We start from the raw sequence: 21,709 nt of genomic DNA on the forward strand, positions 1-21,709 counted from the left end.
TGCTGTGTGTGCTCATAACTTGCAGCTTTACAGAGTAGAAGTGCATGATGTCTGTTTGCAGAAAGCTGTGTTGGTCGTTCCTTTCCAACCTTTTTGGTGTTGTTCTGTCTGTCCGTAGAACTCATATGTTTCACTCTTCGAATTTATGTTCATTTTATCCTTCTTTTTTTGTTTGTTTGTTTTTTTTTAGGACCCAATGTTGTCTTCCAGTGTGAAAGCACCCCAGAGACCCACTATCCGAGTTTGACTGTAGCGTGGAGGCAGGGTGGCCAGCCCTGCTCACGTATCTCTGAAACAATCCTTTTGCTTCGCTTGAATGCTAGATCCAGTCAAGGAATTAGGTTATCCTGGGTTTTCTTATCTACAGTTACCGTTGATTTGTAAAAGAAAGGATAGTGGGTCTTTGTGTGGCTTTCACTGCTGCTCATTCTCGTTTCCTTTAGCATTTTTCTTTGGCGTTGATAATCCTCGATCATTAGCATGCATATCCAGTTATCGTTTGCATGGTGGGATTGCAGGCACACAAAGACCCACTATTTGCACAGTTTATCTGCGCTGTTTCGAATGGGGAGTTGTGTTCTTTTGATGTTGTAATGTACATACTTTGCAGAATTAAAATGTTTGCTGATTGCTGTTTTAATTTACTTGATTTAATCTCCTACGTATTGAGCTTTTGAAATTGACAGCCTGTAGGGCTCACCCAGAAAACAAACCCTCCCTGTTTCAGCTGCTGGTGGTCACTGTGATTACAAATATGCCACACAGTCCGAGGCTGAGGTCTGTTGGGTCTGGGGCAGTCGTGCCTCCAAATAACCTTTTTATCGAGGAAAAAGATATTAAGCATCGAATGGAAGATCTGTATTTGTCTTCTTCTTTCACAGTAGCTCTGTGGCAGGAATTCAGGTTGTTTTGGCTCGATGTGCCCTATCCATAACCAACGTCCTTGAAGTGTTTTATTCTGACAGCTCACTTTCAGTTTTGGCCAACAGCAAATTGTAGCGGTCAGTAAGTGCTTAAACAGCCTCTGTGCTACCAGCCCCCTTCTGCCTAACGCATAGGCAGCCCTGGCAAAGAGGTGCTGGTAGAAAAGGAACACTAAAAGACACCTGGAGCTGAAGGCAGAGAATCTGGGTTTAAGGCAGAGGGCACAGTTACACTGCGCTACCGCTGTCAATGCGAGGGAAGGAGCAGAATAGAAGGCTGTAACCTTGATGCCCCTCTGGATGAAAGGAGTCAGCAGCAGCAGGCTGCTTGTCTGAGGACTAGTTCACACTGCATCACTGTGTGATCCCGTAGGAGCAGGAGAGATGTAGGTAATTTAATTAATCTATTTAATTTAGTTGGTTTCTGAACTCGGTAACGAAACAGCAAAGGTCACTTATGCAATCAGAGATGTTTACAAGCCACCCTGTGTTTACTACATGTCTGTGAATGTTGTGAAGGTACGATCAGGAAAAGGCTGGTCAAACTGCAGAGATGTAACAGCCTTTCTGCAGCACCTCTATAGAAAGAGTGTTATGTAATGCATTCAGTATGCTGTATCCAATAGTATGGATGTGCCCTTTAGGTCAGAGGTATTTCTTTTGTGCAATATTGACCACAGCAATGTGCCTACAGAAACCTACAAATGGATTTTCACTCTGGATGTATTTTGTCTCAACCAGTATTTTGCAATGGAACGAGATCATGTTGCTGTAGGCAGATGACATGCTCAGTAATTTCTCCAGTGTTCTGCCTGACTTGATTTCCTTTTGAAGCTACGTTTTTCAGTATTTCTGCTAGAAGATGCTGAGTGGTATCAAGCAGTCCCTCCCCGTGGTCTAAAAATCAGGTGATCTTACGAATTGCCCCATGTCCACAAGGCAGTGCTCGCCTGTGGGATCGGAGCTCAGCTGACTTCCCGACGTTCAGTGATTTCCTTAAGGGCCAAACTGCTGCTAATTTGGGGGGGGGGGAAGGAAAATAACCTTACATCCCATCTGGAATGATGCAGGAAAAGTAGCATTATAGCATTGGGCAAAAGCAGCTGGCCTTGCACCCGTCCTTGGGTGGTGCAGTTGGGGTGTATGAGGACCATCTCACACAAACAGCCCTACGTTTGGGTGTGTAGGTGATAATAACCATTGAAACAGCTGCCCCTCTACTTAAACTGATGGCTATTGTAATGAAGCACTGGGGGCTTTCACAGCTTCTCCTGACGTTTCAGTGAGTACAGATCTTCTAACTAATAACATTGATAACGGGATGATTTACAATGCTGATTGGAAAAACCTCAGCCCCTGCCCTTGTGCACATCAGGCACAGTCACCTGAGAGCTCTCTCTGTTCTCCTGTCACGTGCTGGCACAGAAAGAGCTGTACACATATATCAGGTTATCAGTAAGAAAGGCTGTGCCAAGGGTGTATTAAAGGGCAGATTTTAAAACAAGGTGTAGCTGTAGAAGCTGTATTAATCTGGGAGAAGAACATTGGTTTTGGAGCAGGTGAGGACAGGGTGAAAACAAGGGATACCTGCTGAACTGCCGATCCCCTCTCTGGCCCTGAGAGCCCAAATGCTTCTCAGAGCAACGAGGCATTAACAGTTAAATCTGAAGCCATCCAAGAGAGCAGAAGGTGGCATTGCCTATAGCGCAGTACTTGCTTAGTACTGTTTTCTATGAAAATGGGGGCTGCTGTGTAACTGGGTGTCCTACAGCCAATATTTATTCCATCCCAACGCTTTGTCAGATTGTATCCCTTTGTGATGTTTCTGAGTGGGGCTCATCACCTGTGCATAGATCTGCTCGTAGGAACGCTGGCAAACTGTGCCCTGCAGTGACGTTGGGAGCTGCTGTGGGGCAATGCTGCTTCCATGTAATGAACCAATAAACTGCTGCTGAACGGTGTGTGCTGCCTTAAAATATCTTCTGTTGTTCTCTTTGAGCTGGAGTATTAACGTATGAGGATGACTGTTTGGACATGCAAATGCAGGCTGTGCTTAGCATGAGGCAATTGTTCATCTTTGGGTTGAAACGCAGTTGTAAGATAACTATGCAAATGTACTTTATTAAAGGGACACATAAAAGGACCCAGCTTGTCTGTTGTGGTTTTTTGTTCACCTGGGGACATCGTTTCCAATTTGAATAGCTGGGTACATGTGTTATGCTGCCTGGGTATGGGATGCAGTGACTGAGTCTTGCTTTTCACCTCTTGCAAGCTGAATCACAAATTGCTGCTGTTGTGGTGGAAACGCAGACTGCACTCAGCATTTAGGGGAGCCTGGGCAAAATTCTGATGGTGTTTCCCAGAGCCTGATGAAAACTGACCTTTTCATGGGCTGCAGGAGGCACGGAGGCGTCTGATCCCACAGGCATGGCAGGAGGACACTGCTGTGGTGTGCCAGCAGGGGTGGGTGCTGTTCAACACCATCCGTCTGCGCTCAGCCTGGAATGAAGGAACTGCTTAATGTTGGTCTGTGGCACTTGTGACAAGGTGTGTTTTTCTGTGGTAGCCCAGGAGAAGAAGATAATATAGACACACACAGAAAGGACAAACCAACCAACAGAGCACACTACTCAGCACACCCCAAACCCAAACAAACCTACAGCCCTAAACAGACCAAAGTTCTTACATGTGCAGTTTATGCATAGACCACCTCTGCCACGAGGTGGTCTTCAGTGTTGGGCTTGCTTAGATCTAGCTTGATCCTTCGGGGAAAGTGCTGGAGCACTGCGTGAGGCTTGAGGTGTCCAGAGTTGTCACTTTCTAAACGGGTGTTTATGTTGTTGGCTGTATGGGGAAGTCCATGGGAATTAGGCAAAGCATGTGGTGCCTGAGCAGATTTCCTTCAAAAAGTGTCCTCGTTCCCCTAGAACTTATCTCAAGTCCTAAATATGTCAGTAGTGCACTGCTGTGTGGTCAGGGCCTGTGACTCAAAGGTGCCAGGCTCACAGCAGCTCTGTAGATGTCGTGCTCAGGAGGGAGCATGGCAAACCTTGTTTCTCGGACAGCCTGGTGTTGCTTTGCTGTTGCAAGCCAGAAACCAAAGCAACAGCTCTCTGCTGCCAGGCAAGGGCTCCTGGCTGTTAAACTAGCAGGAAAGTCCCGGTTCATTTCCTGGCAGGGTTGTGAGCTGGAGGTAAGCTGAGTGCCAGAGCTGGCACAGGGAGAGGGGCAGCGGGAATGTGGGAGGAGAATGGGCCGAGATGCAGGTTCACCATTCTGTGCCAGGGAGCCAGCAGGTTATTGTGGCTGCTGTAGAAAACACTGGCAAGTATGTTAAGGTGATCTGTTCTCCCTTTGCTTTTCTTCCCTTCAGATACCAGAGCCTATGCAGGCCTTCTAAAGTCAGACAAATGGATTCCACACTATGTTTTCACAGTGGTATCATCAGACCCATCCCAACTCAGACCTTTTTGAGTAGTGATGATTAAAATGTAAACTAGTACTCATCCACTGATCCCAAAAGCCATGACAGTCCAAGTGCAGGATTACTGCACAGCCATCTGAGTCAGCTGCTGTTTTGTGTCTGGCAATAAGCTTTATAAGTCACACCTATCCCTGGTGTGTATGAAATGCGTGTTTGCCTCCCAGAGTTTGTTTCAACTTGACATATATGGAACAAGACAGACACAAATGCAAGAGTACGTGTGTTTCTAACAGTTATGATGCAAGCAGACAGCGACAGGAGCTTCAGTACTTTGCTGTCCCTTGTTGGAGGGCTGCACGTTGCAATAGAAAAAAGAAGCACTTTGTCAAAGCTGAGATCTGAGGTCTAAGTGTGGGCAAAGTACAGTTACTGTGCTTTGTACTGTACTGCACTGTCCCAGAATCCAGTGTGTCAGGAACCAGCTGGGCTTAAATCCAGCTATGTACATGAATGTCACTAGAACAGAAGCAGCACACACTGACCAAAGTCAATCTTGATGGATTATGCAATACAGACTTCATAGGAATCACACCAGGCTAAAATTTCACTCCTTTTTTTCTTCTAATTTTATCCTCATAACTTTGGAAGCAACTAAGGCTCGAAGCAGCATTCTTTGCAGCTGGAAGAGCTGCAAACCCAGAGCTCTTTGTGTGAAGCAATATTTATTCTTGTTAGAAAGCTTAAAGTTCAAGATCCTTCTGAATTCATGCAGCAGAACTGAAAAGCTCTCATTTTACGTCTGGCTGTTGTCTTTTCTGGTGTAGATTTTATCAAAATTGGATGCAGCTGCATCAAGTGATCGATGTATACTCTTAAATAAACTGTAATTGTTTCTTCTTTCTTCCTTGCTCCCTTGCAGTGCTCTGCTAGCACGTGATGGCCAACAGGTGGATCAGAGTTGCACTTTATGTACCCTCCTTGACCCATCTAAACATATTTACTGCTTGTTTTTGCCACTTTTTGTTTGGTTACTAAACCTGAAACACTGCTGGTCATGTTTACTAACACAGATAATGAGGAGAAAAAGTGTGAAACTGTAGAGTCTGCATGTTCCCTTAGAGAACTGGATTTGTGTCATTGAATGTTCTCTGTGTCCTCGTGCATGGTTTGGATTATTTGTACTCAGTGCATCAGAATAACTCAATGTATCTCTGGCTCATTTGGTTTCTAAACTAGAAAACAACTTACTTAAAACTATGCATCACAACTTTGCAAATATATCCTGGTGGTTTGTATAATAAATTAATAGCCGAGGCAGATTACTTGAGAAGCTGGGTCAAGATTAAAGGTGCCGTGCTGTAAATCAGCACCAGACACGTTCTAGATGACTTCGTCTCACAGCAGACACTGTGTAAGGTAAGAGGAAAACATGGCTTTGAAAACAGCGTTGCAGAAAAGAAGAGACATAGGAAGTTACAGGAAGTCAGGAATCCTTATTCTGCATCACAGCATGGGAAGAAGGGATGCCCAAAGGAGTGAAAAGGTGGCAGACTCAAAACTGCTATAAAGAGAGCAGGGTGCAAACCACAGTCAGTTGAAACCCAGTGCTGCTGTGGCCAGGGGCTTTAAAAGAAAGTGCTCATGTGTAGTATGACCCTTGGATTGGCATATGTTGATGTAACTTTGTGAATTCATCACATCTGAAGGCTCGAGTGGTATCTGAACTACTGGCTTGCTTCTTGTAGGGTGTGCTGATCTCCAAAGCCTCGATACCATGCAGCCGATGGAGAGGAAGAGGCAGGGCTACATCCATGAACTCATTCAGACAGAAGAAAGATATATGGATGATCTTCAGCTTGTCCTGGAGGTGAGATGCTTTCATGTGGAAGTCTTTGGAAAAACTCCACCATTGTCCTTAAGAATAATGGCAGTGAAGAGATGCTTAAAAATTGTGAAATGCCAGGGGAAGGCAGGAGGTTGTGTGAGCACCTCCCTTACCTCATGAATCATAGACTGGCCTGGGTTGCAAAGGCCCACAATGCTCATTTAGTTTCAACCCCACTGCTGTGTGCAGGGTCACCAACCAGCAGACCAGGCTGCCCAGAGCCACATCCAGCCTGGCCCTGATTGCCTCCAGGGATGGGGCATCTACAACTTCCTTGGGCAACCTGTTCCAGTGCCTCACCACCCTCTGTGTGAAATGTTAGGTTTTGTGGTTGACCAGCAACCTAAAAAATCATATAAAAAACAAAGCAAAATCAGTGCTGACCCAACTAAAGGGAGAGCAAATGCTTTTTTCTCCAAAGAGCTGCTCACCTTTCTGATCTTTTCGATTGCAGGTTTTCCAGAAGCCAATGGCTGATTCGGGTTGTCTCACAGAAGGGGAAATGGGGCTGATCTTTATTAACTGGAAGGAACTCATCATGTCAAATACTAAGTTACTGAAGTGAGTACTTGTGTTTTTGTCTCGTGTTTTTGTCTCATGTTTTTGTGTATGTGCTGTGTATGCAATGTGTGCATTCAGAACAGCTGAATGCAAGGCAGGATGGTAATTTATTTTCTCTTTAGAGCCTTGCGAGTGCGTAAGAAAACGGGAGGAGAAAAAATGCCAGTACAGATGATTGGGGACATCTTGGCAGCAGAGCTGTCACACATGCAGGCCTACATTCGGTTCTGCAGCTGCCAGCTTAACGGGGCTTCATTGCTGCAGCAGAAAACTGATGAAGAAGCTGATTTCAAGGACTACTTAAAGGTATCTTGTTCAGCAGCCTTTGTACCTTCAGCTTTCCTCACTGACAGGAGCCTTTCTGACCAGCATCAACCAGATCAGAATAACCCAGAGGAGTAAATCTTGCAAAAATAGGATGAGAGAATTCCAAGGAGTGGAGGTTTATATGCTTCTTCAGCAAGTACTTTACACCATTTCCCATTCTGTTCCTCATTCTTGGTGTAGTGGTTAACCTTAGGAAGCCACAGAGCCAGTGTCTGCACCTTCCCTAAATCCACGTGGTCTAAAGGGGGTGAAGTCTGTGGAGTTAAAATAAGAAAGCTGTAGTGCTGAATGTGCTGTGCAGTGTGCAAACCGATGGGGCATGGAGTAGCAGCAGGGGTTGCGCACAGTGAGAATCACAGGCAGCTGCAGAAAGAAGGAAGGGATCGCTGCTGTATTGCAGCTGATGCTGTGCCTTTGAAGCCGTGAAAGGAGAAATGCCAGAACTGTTGATATCAGGCATTTGCTTCATTCATTGTTTTGTTTTGTTTTGTTTTTTCAACCTGAGTGGAGCATATTATGTCAGAATAAAAGCTGGAATGGTTTTGTATGTTCTGACTCTGCATGGGCAATGATGCTACAGCGCTGTGCTGGCAAAGCATCTGGGCACAATGACAGCGCTGACTTTCCTGTTTGTTCTAGATACAAGTGGACTGTATTGTTTGCTAGCCTAAAAGTCTGAGATTTACTGGAAAGCCTGAAAAAATTAAATCTGATCAGACCCTTTTCAGTGCAGTGAAGCAGCTGTTTCTTGATGAGTAATACGATGTCTCTGGATTGCACTGTAGAAACTCGCTCTGGATCCTCGCTGCAAAGGAATGCCCCTCTCCAGTTTCCTCCTGAAACCCATGCAAAGAATAACGCGCTACCCTCTGCTTATAAAGAGTGTGAGTATCCTGAGTGAAGTCTTGCACGAAAATGCTGTGATTTTATTCTCTATAGCAAAAGAAAGAAAACCTTATCTCTTCATGGGGATTTCTGGAAGAGTGTGGAGAACTGTCTCCCATGCTTACCTCCGTTTGTGTCTTGGTTTCTCCTCATTTTGTTTTGCACCAGATTCTAGAGAATACTCCAGAAAATCACCCAGATCACAGTAACCTCAGGCTTGCCTTGGAGCGTGCAGAAGAGCTGTGTTCTCAGGTTAACGAAGGGGTGCGTGAGAAAGAGAACTCGGACCGGCTGGAATGGATACAGTCCCACGTGCTGTGCGAAGGCCTTGCTGAGGTAGCTGCACTGCAGTGCTCTCTGGCAGAGGCTGTGTCAGTTTGTTTTGGGAAGGCCAGAGCAGGGGAGTCTCCTCTGGAGATACCTAAGACCTGCCTGGATCCCTTCTTGCGTACCCTGCGGCAGGGAAGCTGCTTTAGCAGGAGGTTGGACTAGAGGAGCTCCAGAGGTCCCTTCCAACCGCTACAGTTCTGTGATTCAGAGAAATGAGAGAGCTTGCCCACATCCCCTACTGGGAATGTGATCCACTGCTGATCTCTTGGCAGAGATGTTGCTCACAGCTACAGCATGAAGAGCCCTCATTGTTCAAGCATTATTTTGGCAGTGGGGAATCTCCGTTTACCAGTGTATAATTAATACCATTCAAACAGTTAAACAAACAGAAGTAACTCCAGTCCTGAAGTTCTGCTCGTGCTGCCTTTGAACTAAATCAGGCGTACACTTCGGGACAGCTTTCAAAATGAAGTGTGGTACCAGTTTTCACTGGTAGCCAGGGTTGGACAGAGAACAGAGCCCAGCGTGCCTGTCCTGGTGCCATTGTTTTGCTGTGCATTCGTAAGAGGTTACCTGACTGCAGACTTCAAGGACTCTTCTTAAACACAACTTCTGGACAGCAGAAAAGTGACCATGAGGTGAAGGCTGCTCCAGACCTGAGCATTTATTGTTTGTAAGCAGATTTAACTTGCTTACAGCTGGGAATAGTGCTGACACCATGACAGATCGTGAGACAGCTTCCCTCCTCTTCACTGGTAACTCCATATTCAGTAAGCAAAATAGGATTTTGAGCAGTTTGAGCAATTGCTGTTGTGAAGAGGAACTAATGCCTGCATTCGCTTGCTGCTGCTCATGGGTTTTTGTCTCTCCTAGCAACCCGTGTTCAATTCCCTCACAAACTGCTTGGGACCACGGAAGCTCCTGCACAGCGGCAAGCTGTACAAGGCGAAGAGCAGCAAGGAGCTGTATGGCTTCCTGTTCAACGACTTCCTGCTGCTCACCTACATGGTCAAACAGTTTGTCTCTTCTGGCTCTGATAAACTGTTCAGCCCCAAGTCCAACTCTCAGTTCAAAATGTACAAAATGGTGAGTGCAGGAGGTGCCCCATGGTCCTGTTGATTCGGAGTAGTTTTTCTTTCAGTCCTTTGTTGCTTCCTTTACACGGTGATCTGGTTGTTCTTCTTGTATCCTTCAACTTTCAAACACCCTGCAGAAAAAAAACATGTACTGAAATATCCTTGTAGAGTTTCAGCTTAATGTCGGGGTGATGACGCCACAGCAATGTTTGCTTTTCTTTCAGCCTGTTTTCCTTAATGAAGTCCTGGTGAAATTGCCCACGGATCCTTCAAGTGATGAGCCAGTTTTCCACATATCACACATTGACAGAGTTTACACACTTAAAACTGACAACATCAATGAGCGGTGAGTAGAGCAAATGCGAATTTGAGGTTAACCTTTCTGAATGTAGCTGGGGGCTGTGTTCCTGGTGAGCAGGACAAGGCTTAGCTTCCCCGTCAGGACATGAACTCCTCTGACTCTTGTATGAATTACAAGCTTTCTGCCACTTTGTTCTGCTTGTAGGGCAGCTCTTGAAAGCCAGCATTGCATCTACTGCTCCCAGATGTTGTAGTTGCATAGAAGAGTAGTTTAGGTCTGCCAAGTCCTGCATCCCGTAGGATTCTTCCTCAGTGCTGGTCAGTCTTCCATGTGACCCTGCAATTTGTAATAAAACAGACATTTCAATTTCATTTATTTAGGCTCATATGGAAGCGTGCCATAAGAATTAATGTGAAACCTCTGCATCTTTGGTCCCTAAGCGAACTTGACTTGTGATGCCTCTGAAATCCAGTAAATAAAAAATGGCAAAAGAGGATGGGGCAGAGTCGCTGTTGATGAGGGATTTCCTGCCTATGGTACAACTCTTATGTTGGGATTGCTCTTTGCAGCACTGCCTGGGTCCAGAAAATCAAAGCAGCATCCGAGCAGTACATTGAAACTGAGAAGAAGAAACGTGAAAAAGCATATCAAGGTACTGAGTTCTGTCTTCTTCCCTCACCCACCCAGACCCCCACTGTGTTCTGAAGGATGCTGCACATCTCTGGGGGGAATCTCTCTTCAAAAACGGCCAGTTTTTGTGGTTGCAGCCAATTTCTGACTTCTTCGTTTCCAGCTCGCTCACAGAAGACCTCGGGAATAGGACGTTTGATGGTGCACGTGATTGAAGCAACAGAGCTGAAGGCCTGTAAACCCAATGGTAAGTGATGGAAATAGTCTCACATTCCTGCAGGGTTTGGAAAGGCTCATTAAGAGCAGTCTGGCAATTTGGGAAATGTGGTTACAGCTGCAGCTCCTGGACATAACAGCCATTATTTAGCTTCAGAGGAGTGAATGGAGAAACAGCTCTGTGCTGCTGTAAGATCTGTGGATATGTAACCCCACATCATCTGGACAGCAGCGTAGATGTGTGTCCAAGCAGCCTGTAGACAGACAGGGAGGTTTTGGCACTTCTGGGGTGTCTCACTGCTGCTTCTCTGCTTAGGGAAGAGCAACCCGTACTGTGAAATCAGCATGGGCTCTCAGAGCTACACAACGAGGACCATGCAGGACACCTTGAACCCCAAGTGGAACTTTAACTGCCAGTTCTTCATTAAGGATCTGTATCAGGATGTCCTCTGTATCACCATGTTTGACAGGGATCAATTCTCTCCTGACGGTAAGTGCGTGAACATTTGTTTTAGGAAAATAAAGTGTTCTTGTGACTTGGGATGCATGGATTTTCACCAACAGTCTGTAGGTACAATTGCTTTCTGCAGAATGTTGTGTAAAAAGCAGTGCTTCCATACTGAAGAGGCTGAATAGCTGCCCAGAGCCAACAGTCAGATTTGATCCCACTCAGGCTTTTCTATTAGGAACAGAACTATTTTTTGTAGAGCTGGGAGCTGAAAGGAGTTTTTGTCTGTCATTGTAGGCAGTGCCTGAGAATAAAGTACTAGGGTACATTTACACAGCAGTTACTTGATGAGCTTTCTTTTGCTTGGAGACCAAACATTTTTTTGCAGTCTGCTGCTGGTAGTCTTTAAAAGGTGAAGTGATACAGAAGCCTAAATAAAAGTTGTCTGAGCCAAAGTACTTAATTTTTTTATGATCTTTGTAGCAGTGCAGCTGACATGTAAACGGGTGCCATCGCTTAGTTCTGACCTTGAGACTGTCACTTGTCATAAATTTTAGATGTCGCAGACAGAACATTTCAAGTGTGATAGTACAGAATCATTAATGCTGGAAGTAACAACTGAATAAGCAAAAGTAGTGCCTGAAATCAAAGTCTGTGTGGTAAGGCTCCCCTGTCTGACAGGGAACAGCTTCCCCTTCAGGTCCGCACGGTGCTTCCCTGCGCAGCACGTAGCACTGCTGATTAACGTCACGCTTTCAGATTTCCTGAGCTTCATGTCTGTGCTTCATGACATCTCGTGCTTGTTTTTGTACAACAGATTTTTTGGGTCGCACTGAAATTCCGGTAGCAAAAATCCGAACAGAGCAGGAGAGCAAAGGCCCCACAACCAAGCACTTACTGCTGCATGAAGTGCCGACCGGCGAGGTCTGGGTCCGTTTTGACCTGCAGCTCTTTGACCAGAAAACACTCCTCTGAGAGCACTTCTTTAATTTATGAAGGACAAATGAAACTGACGGATTGAACTTTGGGATAAGATTCCTTGCCCTAAGCTCCTCATTAAGCAATATACCTGCTGCTTTCCCATTCCCTCAGTCATTGGTTGCATTTAGTTCCTTGCTGCGTTCAAAGCTGTCGTTCATCTATGCAAACACAGACGTTACTGTGTGTACAGGACTATAGCTCAGTGCCTTTTTATTACATTGGAATATGTTGGTTTTGGATGCCAATGTTTTCATTTTCAGGGCCATAAAAAGTATTAGGTAGAAACGTGGCATCAAAACATATGTGTATTTTACCACATAGTCTAATGAGCAGACTGAGGAATGGTTTAGTTTCGCACTAGAATCATTCTGTTTGAAATCTGAAAAGTGATATCCACTGGAATCCTCCTGTCTCAGGATGATAGTTTTAAAGATTAAATGCTGAAGAAGCCTTAGCACTGGAGAGTTCTCCAATCTCTTGTATATTCTTTAAGAATCAAGTGTAGTTCTTCACTTGACTTAGTTCTGCACTGAAATCAGTAACTGCAACTTGATTTTTCTTTTTGCTTCAGTTGGATGAATCGTTCTCTGCTGAGACAATGTCATTGTAAAAAAAGAACTAGAAACAATGTTTTAAATACTGTGACTCACAATAATGTGGAAAAATAGTTTCCAGCTTTTGGTTTTCCTAAATCTAAGTTATTTGTGTACAGTTCCTTGGTTTTGCAGACCTCCATGTGAATCTTGAATCTTTGACATTGCCAACATTGTATATAGAGAGTAAAATATAAGTTTATTAATGTAATTTGTCTACAGATGTCTATTGATGCATAGTGACTTTTAAAAAGTATATTTTATTGTACAAGAGAATGTGAAATAACGAGAAAAACTTACTTATGGAATTAAATTCAAAAGAAGTTTGTTAAAAGTTTAAGATGTTTGCTGAGAGGAAGCGCTAGCACAGCATTCATCTGCAAGATGAGACTGGCTGCAAGCAAAACCCTTCTTCGGGGCACCAAAAGTAGGGCTGATCTAAGGAAGATTGTTGTAAAGGGTTTGATACATGGTAACCATCGTACTGCCTCCTTCAGCTGCTTTGTTGAAAAAGCACAGCATGCAATTCGGAACAGCAGGTGCCCTTGTTTTCTGTGGGTGCCGCAATACCTCCCGGTGTCTGACAGTTCCACACTTGACTGCCATCTGTGTACCCTCCTGTTACAGAGCTGAGTCAACCTCTGTTACTTTTAACAGTTTTCTGTGGTTCAGTATTTCTAATCCTAAATAAAACTAAATCTTGGCAACGCTTGAGAGATCACGTTTGTGCTGTGAGAGAGCGCGAGGAGCTGCTGCTGTTCTCAGGTTTCAACATCAGAGCTTCTGTGCAATTACAGCAGTGGGGAGGTGGGGACAACAGCAGAACTGTGTGCGCATCGCTAGGGCACCAGCAGCTCCATGCAGTATTGCAACACCTGAAGCTAAATGCAAGCTTTGTCATTCCCCTGTCCACTGCTAGAAGTAATAGCAGCAGTATTTCAAACATTTCTTTGACTGCTGGGTAACAGTACTGCAGAAGCACTACTTTAAGACAACGAGTTTATTGCAGTTTTCCAGAAGACCTGGCCCACTGTCACTTGCTTTAGCAGAAGACCTAACATGTTTTGCAGACAGTACCTTCTGATGGCTGTGCTTGCCACTGCAGTGAGCTGGAGGTGACATCATCTGCTCTCACTGTCTTTGTGGTGGTCTACAACTCTCAGCCTTCAAACAGAAATAAAAACTATTGTCAGCCAACCCAAGAGCAAGGCTGCCATCGCCCTGCACGGCTTCCTGCACTGGCTGTTTCCCACACCGAGTTACTCCAGGAAATGCTTGTCTTTGTGACCAGTTTCCCTTCTAGAACTTGCTGTTAGCCCATAATTGCTCTAACAATCATGCTGGACAAAGGCTTGGGCCAGCAAGAGGCATAAAGCTCCAGTACATGGGCTCAGGGGAGAGAGTGGGCCGGCTTCAAGGACATCCGGCTCCCAGCTGAGCTTTGATGCTCTTGTCACTGTGGAACAGAACTTCCTTTAACTGTTGTGCACTGCACCAGCAGGCTGGGGAGCTTTCAAAAAGAGGTGAATCACTGGGAGTGTTTTATCAAATACTTTACAATGCAGCCAAACGAGAGGCTGGTGTAACTGCTCTCTCAAGAAACACAGCAGCTCTTACCTCTTTGTTCTGTGGAGCTCACTAGCAATGTAGGTGTGTGGAACCTTCAGCCACTCGATCGCATCCATGCGCTGCCGGCCCAGGGGAAGCAGGGGCAGTTCCTGCAGCTCTCTGATAGAGCATGGTCTTCCTGAGGGAAGGAAACAGATGCTTGCCAAGGAAGGGGGAGCTTCCCCCAGCATGAACAGTTTCTAAAGGACACTGATGATTTATCCTACCTGTCTCACACTGTTTGACGATGCCTGTCTCAATAAACTTTTTCTGAACAGCTTTTAACAGAGGATCCTGTAAAGCTGGTATTGAAACCTGTGACAGAGACAATAATTTCAAGCCTAAGCACATAGACAAGGATTATATGAGAGTGTCTCAAAGACCGAAGTCAGACAAATGTAAACTTCAAGAAACAGTTGGTTAGCAGGGAGAAATATCAACCTCAGTTTTTATGAGCAAAAAGATGAGGGGCAGACCTAAGTGGCCCCAGTTCGTAGAAATGCTGAGCATTGCAGCTCCTCCTTCAACACTGTCACAAACGATGAGACACAGATGGTCCCGAGGGCTCACAGCACCCAGGAAGGATTTAGAGAATTGCATTTTGTGGATTTGTGCCTGAGTCCTTCCTACCTGCCTCTCCCACCCACTACACGAGGCTTTGGTGCATTTGATATGATCTCCACAGCACAAACCACCCCACCTTCCAGCAGTCTGTGCACGTCTTCAGGAACAGTGGGTCATATTCTGATGGGTCATAAGCTTCCAAAGCCACATAGCCCTGTAGGAGAAGTAGGTTATGTTGTAGTAAAACAGGCAAATACCTCCAGCCATTTTAATTGAATGCAAGCATATATACATTGCAAGTACTTTCATGAAGCATCAGACATCCAGACTAAAAGGTTAGTTATTACTAGGGCAGTTCAGGTAGTGAAAATTCTGTTCAAGGGAACAGGTTTTGACCAAAGAAGGAAAAGAAAAAAAGCACCTAAGCCCCACCGGCCTCATTTTTTCCTTTAAATGAAGGTTTTCAGCTTTCCTGTGGGCACAGTTCACCAGGGGTCACAGCAAGCAAGGGATGCAGCTTTTGGCTCTCTGCCCTATATAATTCTTTTTGGAGATCAGCAAATGAGAACTGGAAACATCATGCTTGGAACAGTCAGTAGGGCTGCAACGTGAGGCCAAACCAACCAAACCAAAGCCCTGGGATCTACAATAAGTGTAAGATATCACTGTATTGAAGGCCCTGCAGTGGGCAAGTGAATCAGGCCATCGGGCCTGCTGCTCCAGACTCTCACAGAGCACCTGGGCAGCCCTACAGGACCCGAGCTGCTGCTGAAAACAAAGACTGCTCAGGCAGGCCACATAGCAGCTTCTCACCTTCTGCCAAACTTTAAGAACTAACATGCCTTGATTTGCAAAGTTTTAGTGCCACCCGTTGGTTAATTACTGTATGTCATCCTATTACAGTAGTGGCTGAAGCCTCAGTGCTGGGTGCTGTGCCACAAACTCCAACTCAGCATGTATGGCCTTGGGACTGATAAAAAAAAAGAGAGAAGAGAAACTGGACAAATTTACATAGAAAGGGGGAATAGGCTGATGAAAGAAACAAAAAAGCGAGATCTGGGGTACAAAACAAAAAGTCTACAAAGCAAGGAGAGGTGCAAGAGAAAATGGGCAAAGAGAAGGGAGGGAAGAAAAAATTGCACAGCCAGAATTTGGGATGTGAGCTGATCTGTAGAAGTGTCTTAAGTTCGAAGTGTCTGAAGTTCTGCAAAATGTGCCATATGCTGCCATAGTTAATGCAAACATATGCAAATAACGATGCTGTTATTCTGGAGGGCTGCAGCCCACTGAGGCAGGGAGAAAAGGTGGGGGTTGGTCATTGATGGTGCACTTGTTTGGGGTGAAGAACACTCCAGTGCAACAGCCACTGTGTTCAAAGGTCACCCAGCAAAACCCTGACCCAACACAGGGGTTTGCGATGTGCACAGTACATCTTACAGATCCAAATGGCAGGACCTGGGCTGAAGGACTGATTCAGCTTTTCATCACTAAGTGCAGTTTAAATGCATGGATCTTTCACATCAGACTTTTGAAGAATAGATTGTTTGTTCTCATTTCTGGATAGGAAGCTTGTTTACAGTCTCATAAATCCCCTGTGCAGTGGTTTCCACTGACAACAAAAGCCTGCCCTGTATAAAATACTATGCTATTTGTGGCAGGAGATCTGACTGCCCTTATTGCTCTTAATATCCAAGTCAGAGGTGCAGAAAGTTGAGTCGTGGAATTTCTTAAAGAATTATATGAAATTCAGAGCAACAACAAGAAGCATTTCCTACAGTGACTGCTGGCCTTTGCTTTCACCTGATGGAGCTCTGTTGATGGAACTCACAAATGAAATCCACTGTTTGACCATTCTCAGAACCCAGTGTGTGCTCAGTGCACTGAGCAAAGCAATTGCTTTTTTCTGATGGTGAATTTAAACAACTGGCTGGGATGATGCCACAATCAGAGGTCCTCAGGAAGAGTAAGTTTTAAATAAGGCACATTGGAACACGAGGCTGGTCAACTAACAGCAAATAGCAGCCAAGACCCCAGTCTCATCCACAACTCTTTCCTTGGCAGAAATTTGTATCTTGATACCTTCTTTTTACAGTAGTTTAAATAGAGAGACAGTTGTTCTTCCCTCCTCTTCTGTATTTCTTCTCTCGACTGGCTATCCATTTTGTCCTCAATTTTCCACAGCAGCGGCTCTGAAACATCCTCAAGCCATTTCTTGTATAGGATCTCCTTCTTTCTCAGATTTAAGAAATCCTGGTGCCTCAAATACCTGTCCACCTCCTGTGTGACAAATGGAAAAAACAAGCACACAACACGTCAGCCAAGCAATCATCTTAATGAGTCCACAGATGAAGCTATGCAGCACGGCTGACCTGATCCGACTGGGCAGCGCTGCCCTCCCTGCCAGCCCTCCCTTCTGCTGCTCCCTCTCTCCTGTTGGCTCCAAGCCCTTCCTTGCATGGGCTCCAGCAGCCACACTCGCTATTTTTTTAACCATAGTGCTGTAGTGGCTAAAAAGTATTCTTTTTTTTTTTTTTTCCCCCCCCCAGGTTACTGGGAAAAGGATTTTTTTTCCTCTAGCAGTGGCAGCCTGTTGGATTGGCTCAGCCCTGCTGTCCATTATTCAGTCTCACCGCCATCCATCTCATCCACAGAACAAAAGTTAGGTGCAAACGGGCACTCAGCCACTGAAGAGGGAAAACTGTGAAACTCACATTTAGGGTTGTCAGTTCAGTCCTGTCCTCAGGAAGTCAGAAGGATGTATTTCTGAATTTAGTTTTCCAGGAATATAGACAACTGACGTTTTATCATAATTCATTGACTTTTACATACAGAAAACTAACAGCAAGCAAGAGAAAAAGAGATCATTTCTTACTCTCACAAAGTAATTTTCTCTGTCTAAGATGGACTGAGCAGAAGCGATGATGTCTCTGCTATCATCAGGAGCCACCTGGCAAAACAGCAAGAAAAGACATGAAGTAAAAACAGGGAGTTACAGCAGCTGTCAGAATTACCTTAGATCAGAATAGTTACTTGAGCTGGGATTTAAGGCATGTTACACCCTAACACACCCTAACACAGCTGGCAGAACAGCACAGAGCTCTGTGAGCCTTGCTCTGAATAGACAGATTAAACTCAAGTCATGTTTTGGAAGAATGAAAGCGTTCACGTTCATTGTGATCAGCCCAGGCACCTCCCTGGATGCTCCTCACTGGGGCTGCGCCACCACTGGAGCCAGGCCACTTGCTCAAGTGTGTCCAAAACAAAAAACCAAAACCAAATAAACCCCAACATTTAGGTTTCATGTGAAAACTTTCTGAATGTCACAGAACTCAACAAAGGTACCTCAAAGTGCTCAATAAAACCCAGTTTTATTATAGTACCCCAGCTCAATAAAAAACAGATTAATATTTTCAGTTGTTTGTTCTCCAACGACAAACACAACTCAGACCTCCAGAACTTTGCAAACAAACATCTTTTATTCCTCCCTTCATCCCTTTCATTCTATTCCACTCCTCCACTCGTACCTTCGTGCGATAGAAGTCCTTCTGTATCAGGCAGTATCTGCTAGTATTTGTCTTCCCAGAGAATCTACTGCAATCAAATGTATTTGCTGCGTTGCTCCTTGCTGGTGCTGTGGAGCACCTCTGGATAGATAGATAAATAAATAAATAAATAAATAAATAAAGGAAAAAGTCTGCATGAAAAACATCTACCTGCTTTATAAAGATCAGGCTCTCATCTAGGTTCCACAGTCAGACTACAGACTGGGATACAAGAAGTTCACTTAAGATCCTCATACCATGCTGCCTTGCAAACCTCATTCTCCCAGGGCAGGAATTACAACAAACCTTTAGCACTTTTTTCACTGTAGCAGTTCTCTGCAGTACTTCAGGAGAAAACATTTCACACACACAAAAAGGAAGCACTGGAGATAGGGATATCCCAAACTAGAGCAATGATTTTAACAGTGAGAGCACTCTTTGAATAGATACACATACAGGTTCAATCCTACATAGCTGTAATGGAAGCGGCTCTTGTGGAACCAGACCACTGCTTACTGGGTCAACAACCTTTACATGCATGCATCAGACAGGCTGCAACATCACTGCAGCACTGCATTTACTGATGCTTCCACCAGCACTAACGTTTGGGGTTGCTCTGGAAGATTTGCACAGTACTTGGATTCTAGACAGCCCAACAATAAATGCACAGGAAAGGCAGAGCACATGAATCTTCCCATAATACACATAGACTCCATCAGAAGAGGGGTGGCCAGCAGGGACAGGGAGGTGATTGTCCCCCTCTACTCTGCTCTTGTGAGGCCCCATCTGGAGTACTGAGTCCAGGTCTGGAGCCCCCAGTACAAGAAAGACAGGGAGCTGTTGGAGAGGGTCCAGGGAAAAGCCACAAAGATGATTGGGGGACTGGAGCACCCCCCCTACAAAGACAGGCTGAGGGAGCTGGGCTTGTTCAGCTTGGAGAAAAGAAGGCTGTGGGGTGACCTCAGTGCAGCCTTTCAGTACCTAAAGGGAGCCTACAAACAGGAGGGGAATCGACTCTTTGAAAGGGCAGATAACAGCAGGACAAGGGGAAATGGTTTGAAGTTGAGGGAGGGAAGATTTAGGTTGGATGTCAGGGGAAGTTCTTTACAAGGAGAGTGGTGAGGTGCTGGAACAGCTGCCCAGAGAGGTCATTCAAGGTCAGATTGGATGGGGCCCTGGACAGCCTGATCCAGTATTAAATGTGGAGGTTGGTGGCCCTGCATGTGGCACAAGGGTTGCAGATTCATGATCCCTAAGGTCCCTTCCGACCCTGGCTATTCTGTGATACACATCCCTGAGCATTCACAGGGTGGAGACAAAACCACAGGGATGTCCCTGCTCACTGGGATGCCTGATGAGCTCAGGTGCTGGTCAGGGAAGGCAGGTCTGTGGGTACTAGCTGCCAGTGCCAAGAAGGAAACACAGATATAGCCTAATGCCCTAGGTTCTCAGCTATACACAAGTTTCATGTTTCATTTTCACTCTTTGCATCAGAATTCACAGCTGAAGGAATGCAGAGCTGCTCACCTGGTACAGCTTATGCTGACAGAGTTCTGCTGCAGGTTGTGGACCTGTAGCCTGGGGAGCAGTCTCTGAGCTACGCACAGTATGCATTGCAGGGGGAGGCTGCAAGAAGCATTAAAACATTCCAAACCATATGAAACTGTTCCATAAACACCAAAAAGCTAGTTGTCCTACAATGCCAGACAAACACGCAACAAAGCTCCGTAGGAATTCTAATTGCCAAAAATACCAACCGTCATTTTGTATCACTGTAAGTGAAAAGCAGGGAGACAAAGTATCACGTTTAGAGGCAGATAGTCTGGCACTACCTGTCTGTTCTCATCTTCCTAATGTATGGATGGTAAATTTTGTTTTAAAGAACAAAGTGAACCACAAATTACTCCAGAATGCTTCCAGCTTTGAAAACATTTCAGAGTCATCAGGTTCTGCCTTGTGACTTTTACTTCTTTCCTTCGTGCCTTTCTCAATTACATAAAAGTTACCTTTAAGTAACCACTGCATTCCACAATAGGGATAGCTGCATTTCAGTGGTTTTTAAAGCCAGTTCTAAGAAATGAAGCTTACGCTAAAGCACCAACGCTGAGATCAAGCCAGGAAATGCCATCTCCTCCATTATCCGTGCAACAGTATGTTTCATAGAATCATAGTATCACCAAGGTTGGAAAAGACCTCTAAGATCATCCAGCCCAACCACCCGCTTATCACCAACATTTTCCACTAATATAATAAATTTCCTCTTGCTTCAGGAGTGCTGTTCAGTAGAGCAGAGCGTTCTTCCCTCTGCTAAAATATACAGCAGCTCCCCTGCATAATCAACAAATATTAAGATGTTATAATTACAAAATAAACAAGAGAGTTTGGCAAAGCAGATAATGATAACAAAAAGAGACTGGATAGAAAGCTTACCCCTACCCTGGGCTCACTTACAAAACTCCAGCAGAGCTGATCTCCAAAAGAGATCCTTCCCCACTGGCAGCCAGCTCTTAAATAGGGCTAGGAGGAGTGGAGCCTGGCTACACCCCATCCGGCAGCACAGGTGAATTGCTTTCACCTGTGCTCCTCTGGCTGACTCATTACTTGCCTCAGGTGATCAATCAGTGGTTCAGGCCGTGACTCAGCAGTTCCCATACACTCCCCAAGCACGGTTTTGCAGAAACACTGAGAAGGCAGATTAATCATTCCTGTGGCAGAAAGTAAATTCCCTTACAGGGGAGGCTCTGTCCTCTCAAAAGCCCATTCTGACAAAAGCCTTTAAGAGAAGCTGCCCTGCAGGGTCACAGTCATGGAACGATCTAGGTTGGAACTAAACCCTCAAGATCAACTCCAGTCACAACACATTGGATATCCATGTTATAAAAACCATACATACACTTGTTAGCAACGCACTGAAATCTGCTGACTGTGTAAAGGAATGCAGAGAATTAAGAATTCAAATTACTGCCTGACAAACAACTGCTTTTTATTCCTCTTGAATGTGGTAAAGTAAGATTATTTGTGTTGTTTGCATACACAGGTCAAATCCTCACACAGAAGAGGATTTGCACGTTCATGGTTTCCTCTCCTTTTTCCCCTCAGAAGAGAAACACTTTATACTGCTATACTAAAACTTTTACGTATTAAAACACACCGGAATGAGGACTTTCAAACCCTGTGAAGTTCTCAGAAAGGCTTTCCTCCCAAACCTATCGAAGGACCCAACGATGACCGCTCCGAAGCAGCCCCTGACTCGGGTACCTCAGCGCCGCCACAGCCGAGTAGAGCCAGGGCGGCAAAAATGGCGCCGCCCAAGATCGCATCACACCACCCATTCCGCATGTCCTTCCGCCTGAGAAAATAGTCCCTCCCCACTACCTCCAGCCTCTCGGAAGAGGAGGGAACCCCCAGGGCAGCG

At 45.2% G+C, this 21,709-nt stretch overlaps 2 protein-coding genes across 10 annotated transcripts in view; one reads left to right on the top strand and one right to left on the bottom strand.

Moving 5' to 3' along the window:
• Positions 1 to 21,709, top strand: part of ITSN2 (intersectin 2) — an 87,316-nt gene that overhangs the window by 55,155 nt on the left and 10,452 nt on the right. For 5 of the 8 annotated variants that reach the window (XM_052687906.1, XM_052687925.1, XM_052687999.1 and 2 more), the window contains exons 29-38: positions 6,093 to 6,214; positions 6,687 to 6,793; positions 6,916 to 7,099; positions 7,906 to 8,004; positions 8,174 to 8,341; positions 9,209 to 9,421; positions 9,636 to 9,757; positions 10,282 to 10,364; positions 10,506 to 10,589; positions 10,875 to 11,048. In XM_052687906.1, the coding sequence (XP_052543866.1) occupies positions 6,093 to 6,214; positions 6,687 to 6,793; positions 6,916 to 7,099; positions 7,906 to 8,004; positions 8,174 to 8,341; positions 9,209 to 9,421; positions 9,636 to 9,757; positions 10,282 to 10,364; positions 10,506 to 10,589; positions 10,875 to 11,048 (1,356 nt within the window). Of the gene's footprint in view, positions 1 to 190; positions 3,067 to 6,092; positions 6,215 to 6,686; positions 6,794 to 6,915; positions 7,100 to 7,905; positions 8,005 to 8,173; positions 8,342 to 9,208; positions 9,422 to 9,635; positions 9,758 to 10,092; positions 10,243 to 10,281; positions 10,365 to 10,505; positions 10,590 to 10,874; positions 11,049 to 11,823; positions 13,292 to 21,709 lie in introns of those variants that run through there. The other 3 variants (XM_052687933.1, XM_052687941.1, XM_052687945.1) reach the window with 3 other exon arrangements.
• Positions 13,418 to 21,584, bottom strand: FAM228B (family with sequence similarity 228 member B). Of its 2 annotated transcripts, none has more exons than XM_052688912.1 (8): positions 19,822 to 19,942; positions 18,277 to 18,396; positions 17,625 to 17,699; positions 16,832 to 17,029; positions 14,889 to 14,966; positions 14,416 to 14,503; positions 14,198 to 14,327; positions 13,418 to 13,744 (listed from the first exon to the last, which is right to left on the bottom strand). In XM_052688912.1, the coding sequence occupies exons 1-8, from the start codon at positions 19,906 to 19,908 to the stop codon at positions 13,702 to 13,704; spliced, it is 819 nt and encodes a 272-aa protein (XP_052544872.1). In that variant the 5' UTR covers positions 19,909 to 19,942; the 3' UTR covers positions 13,418 to 13,701. The 2 variants fall into 2 exon arrangements, with proteins under 2 accessions (XP_052544872.1, XP_052544883.1); XM_052688923.1 differs by lacking the exon at positions 13,418 to 13,744 and adding an exon at positions 13,968 to 14,036 and having other exon boundaries at positions 19,822 to 21,584.

The sequence above is a fragment of the Tympanuchus pallidicinctus genome, unplaced genomic scaffold (assembly GCF_026119805.1).
Source record: "Tympanuchus pallidicinctus isolate F22 unplaced genomic scaffold, pur_lepc_1.0 scaffold1, whole genome shotgun sequence".
Lineage (NCBI taxonomy): Eukaryota > Metazoa > Chordata > Aves > Galliformes > Phasianidae > Tympanuchus > Tympanuchus pallidicinctus.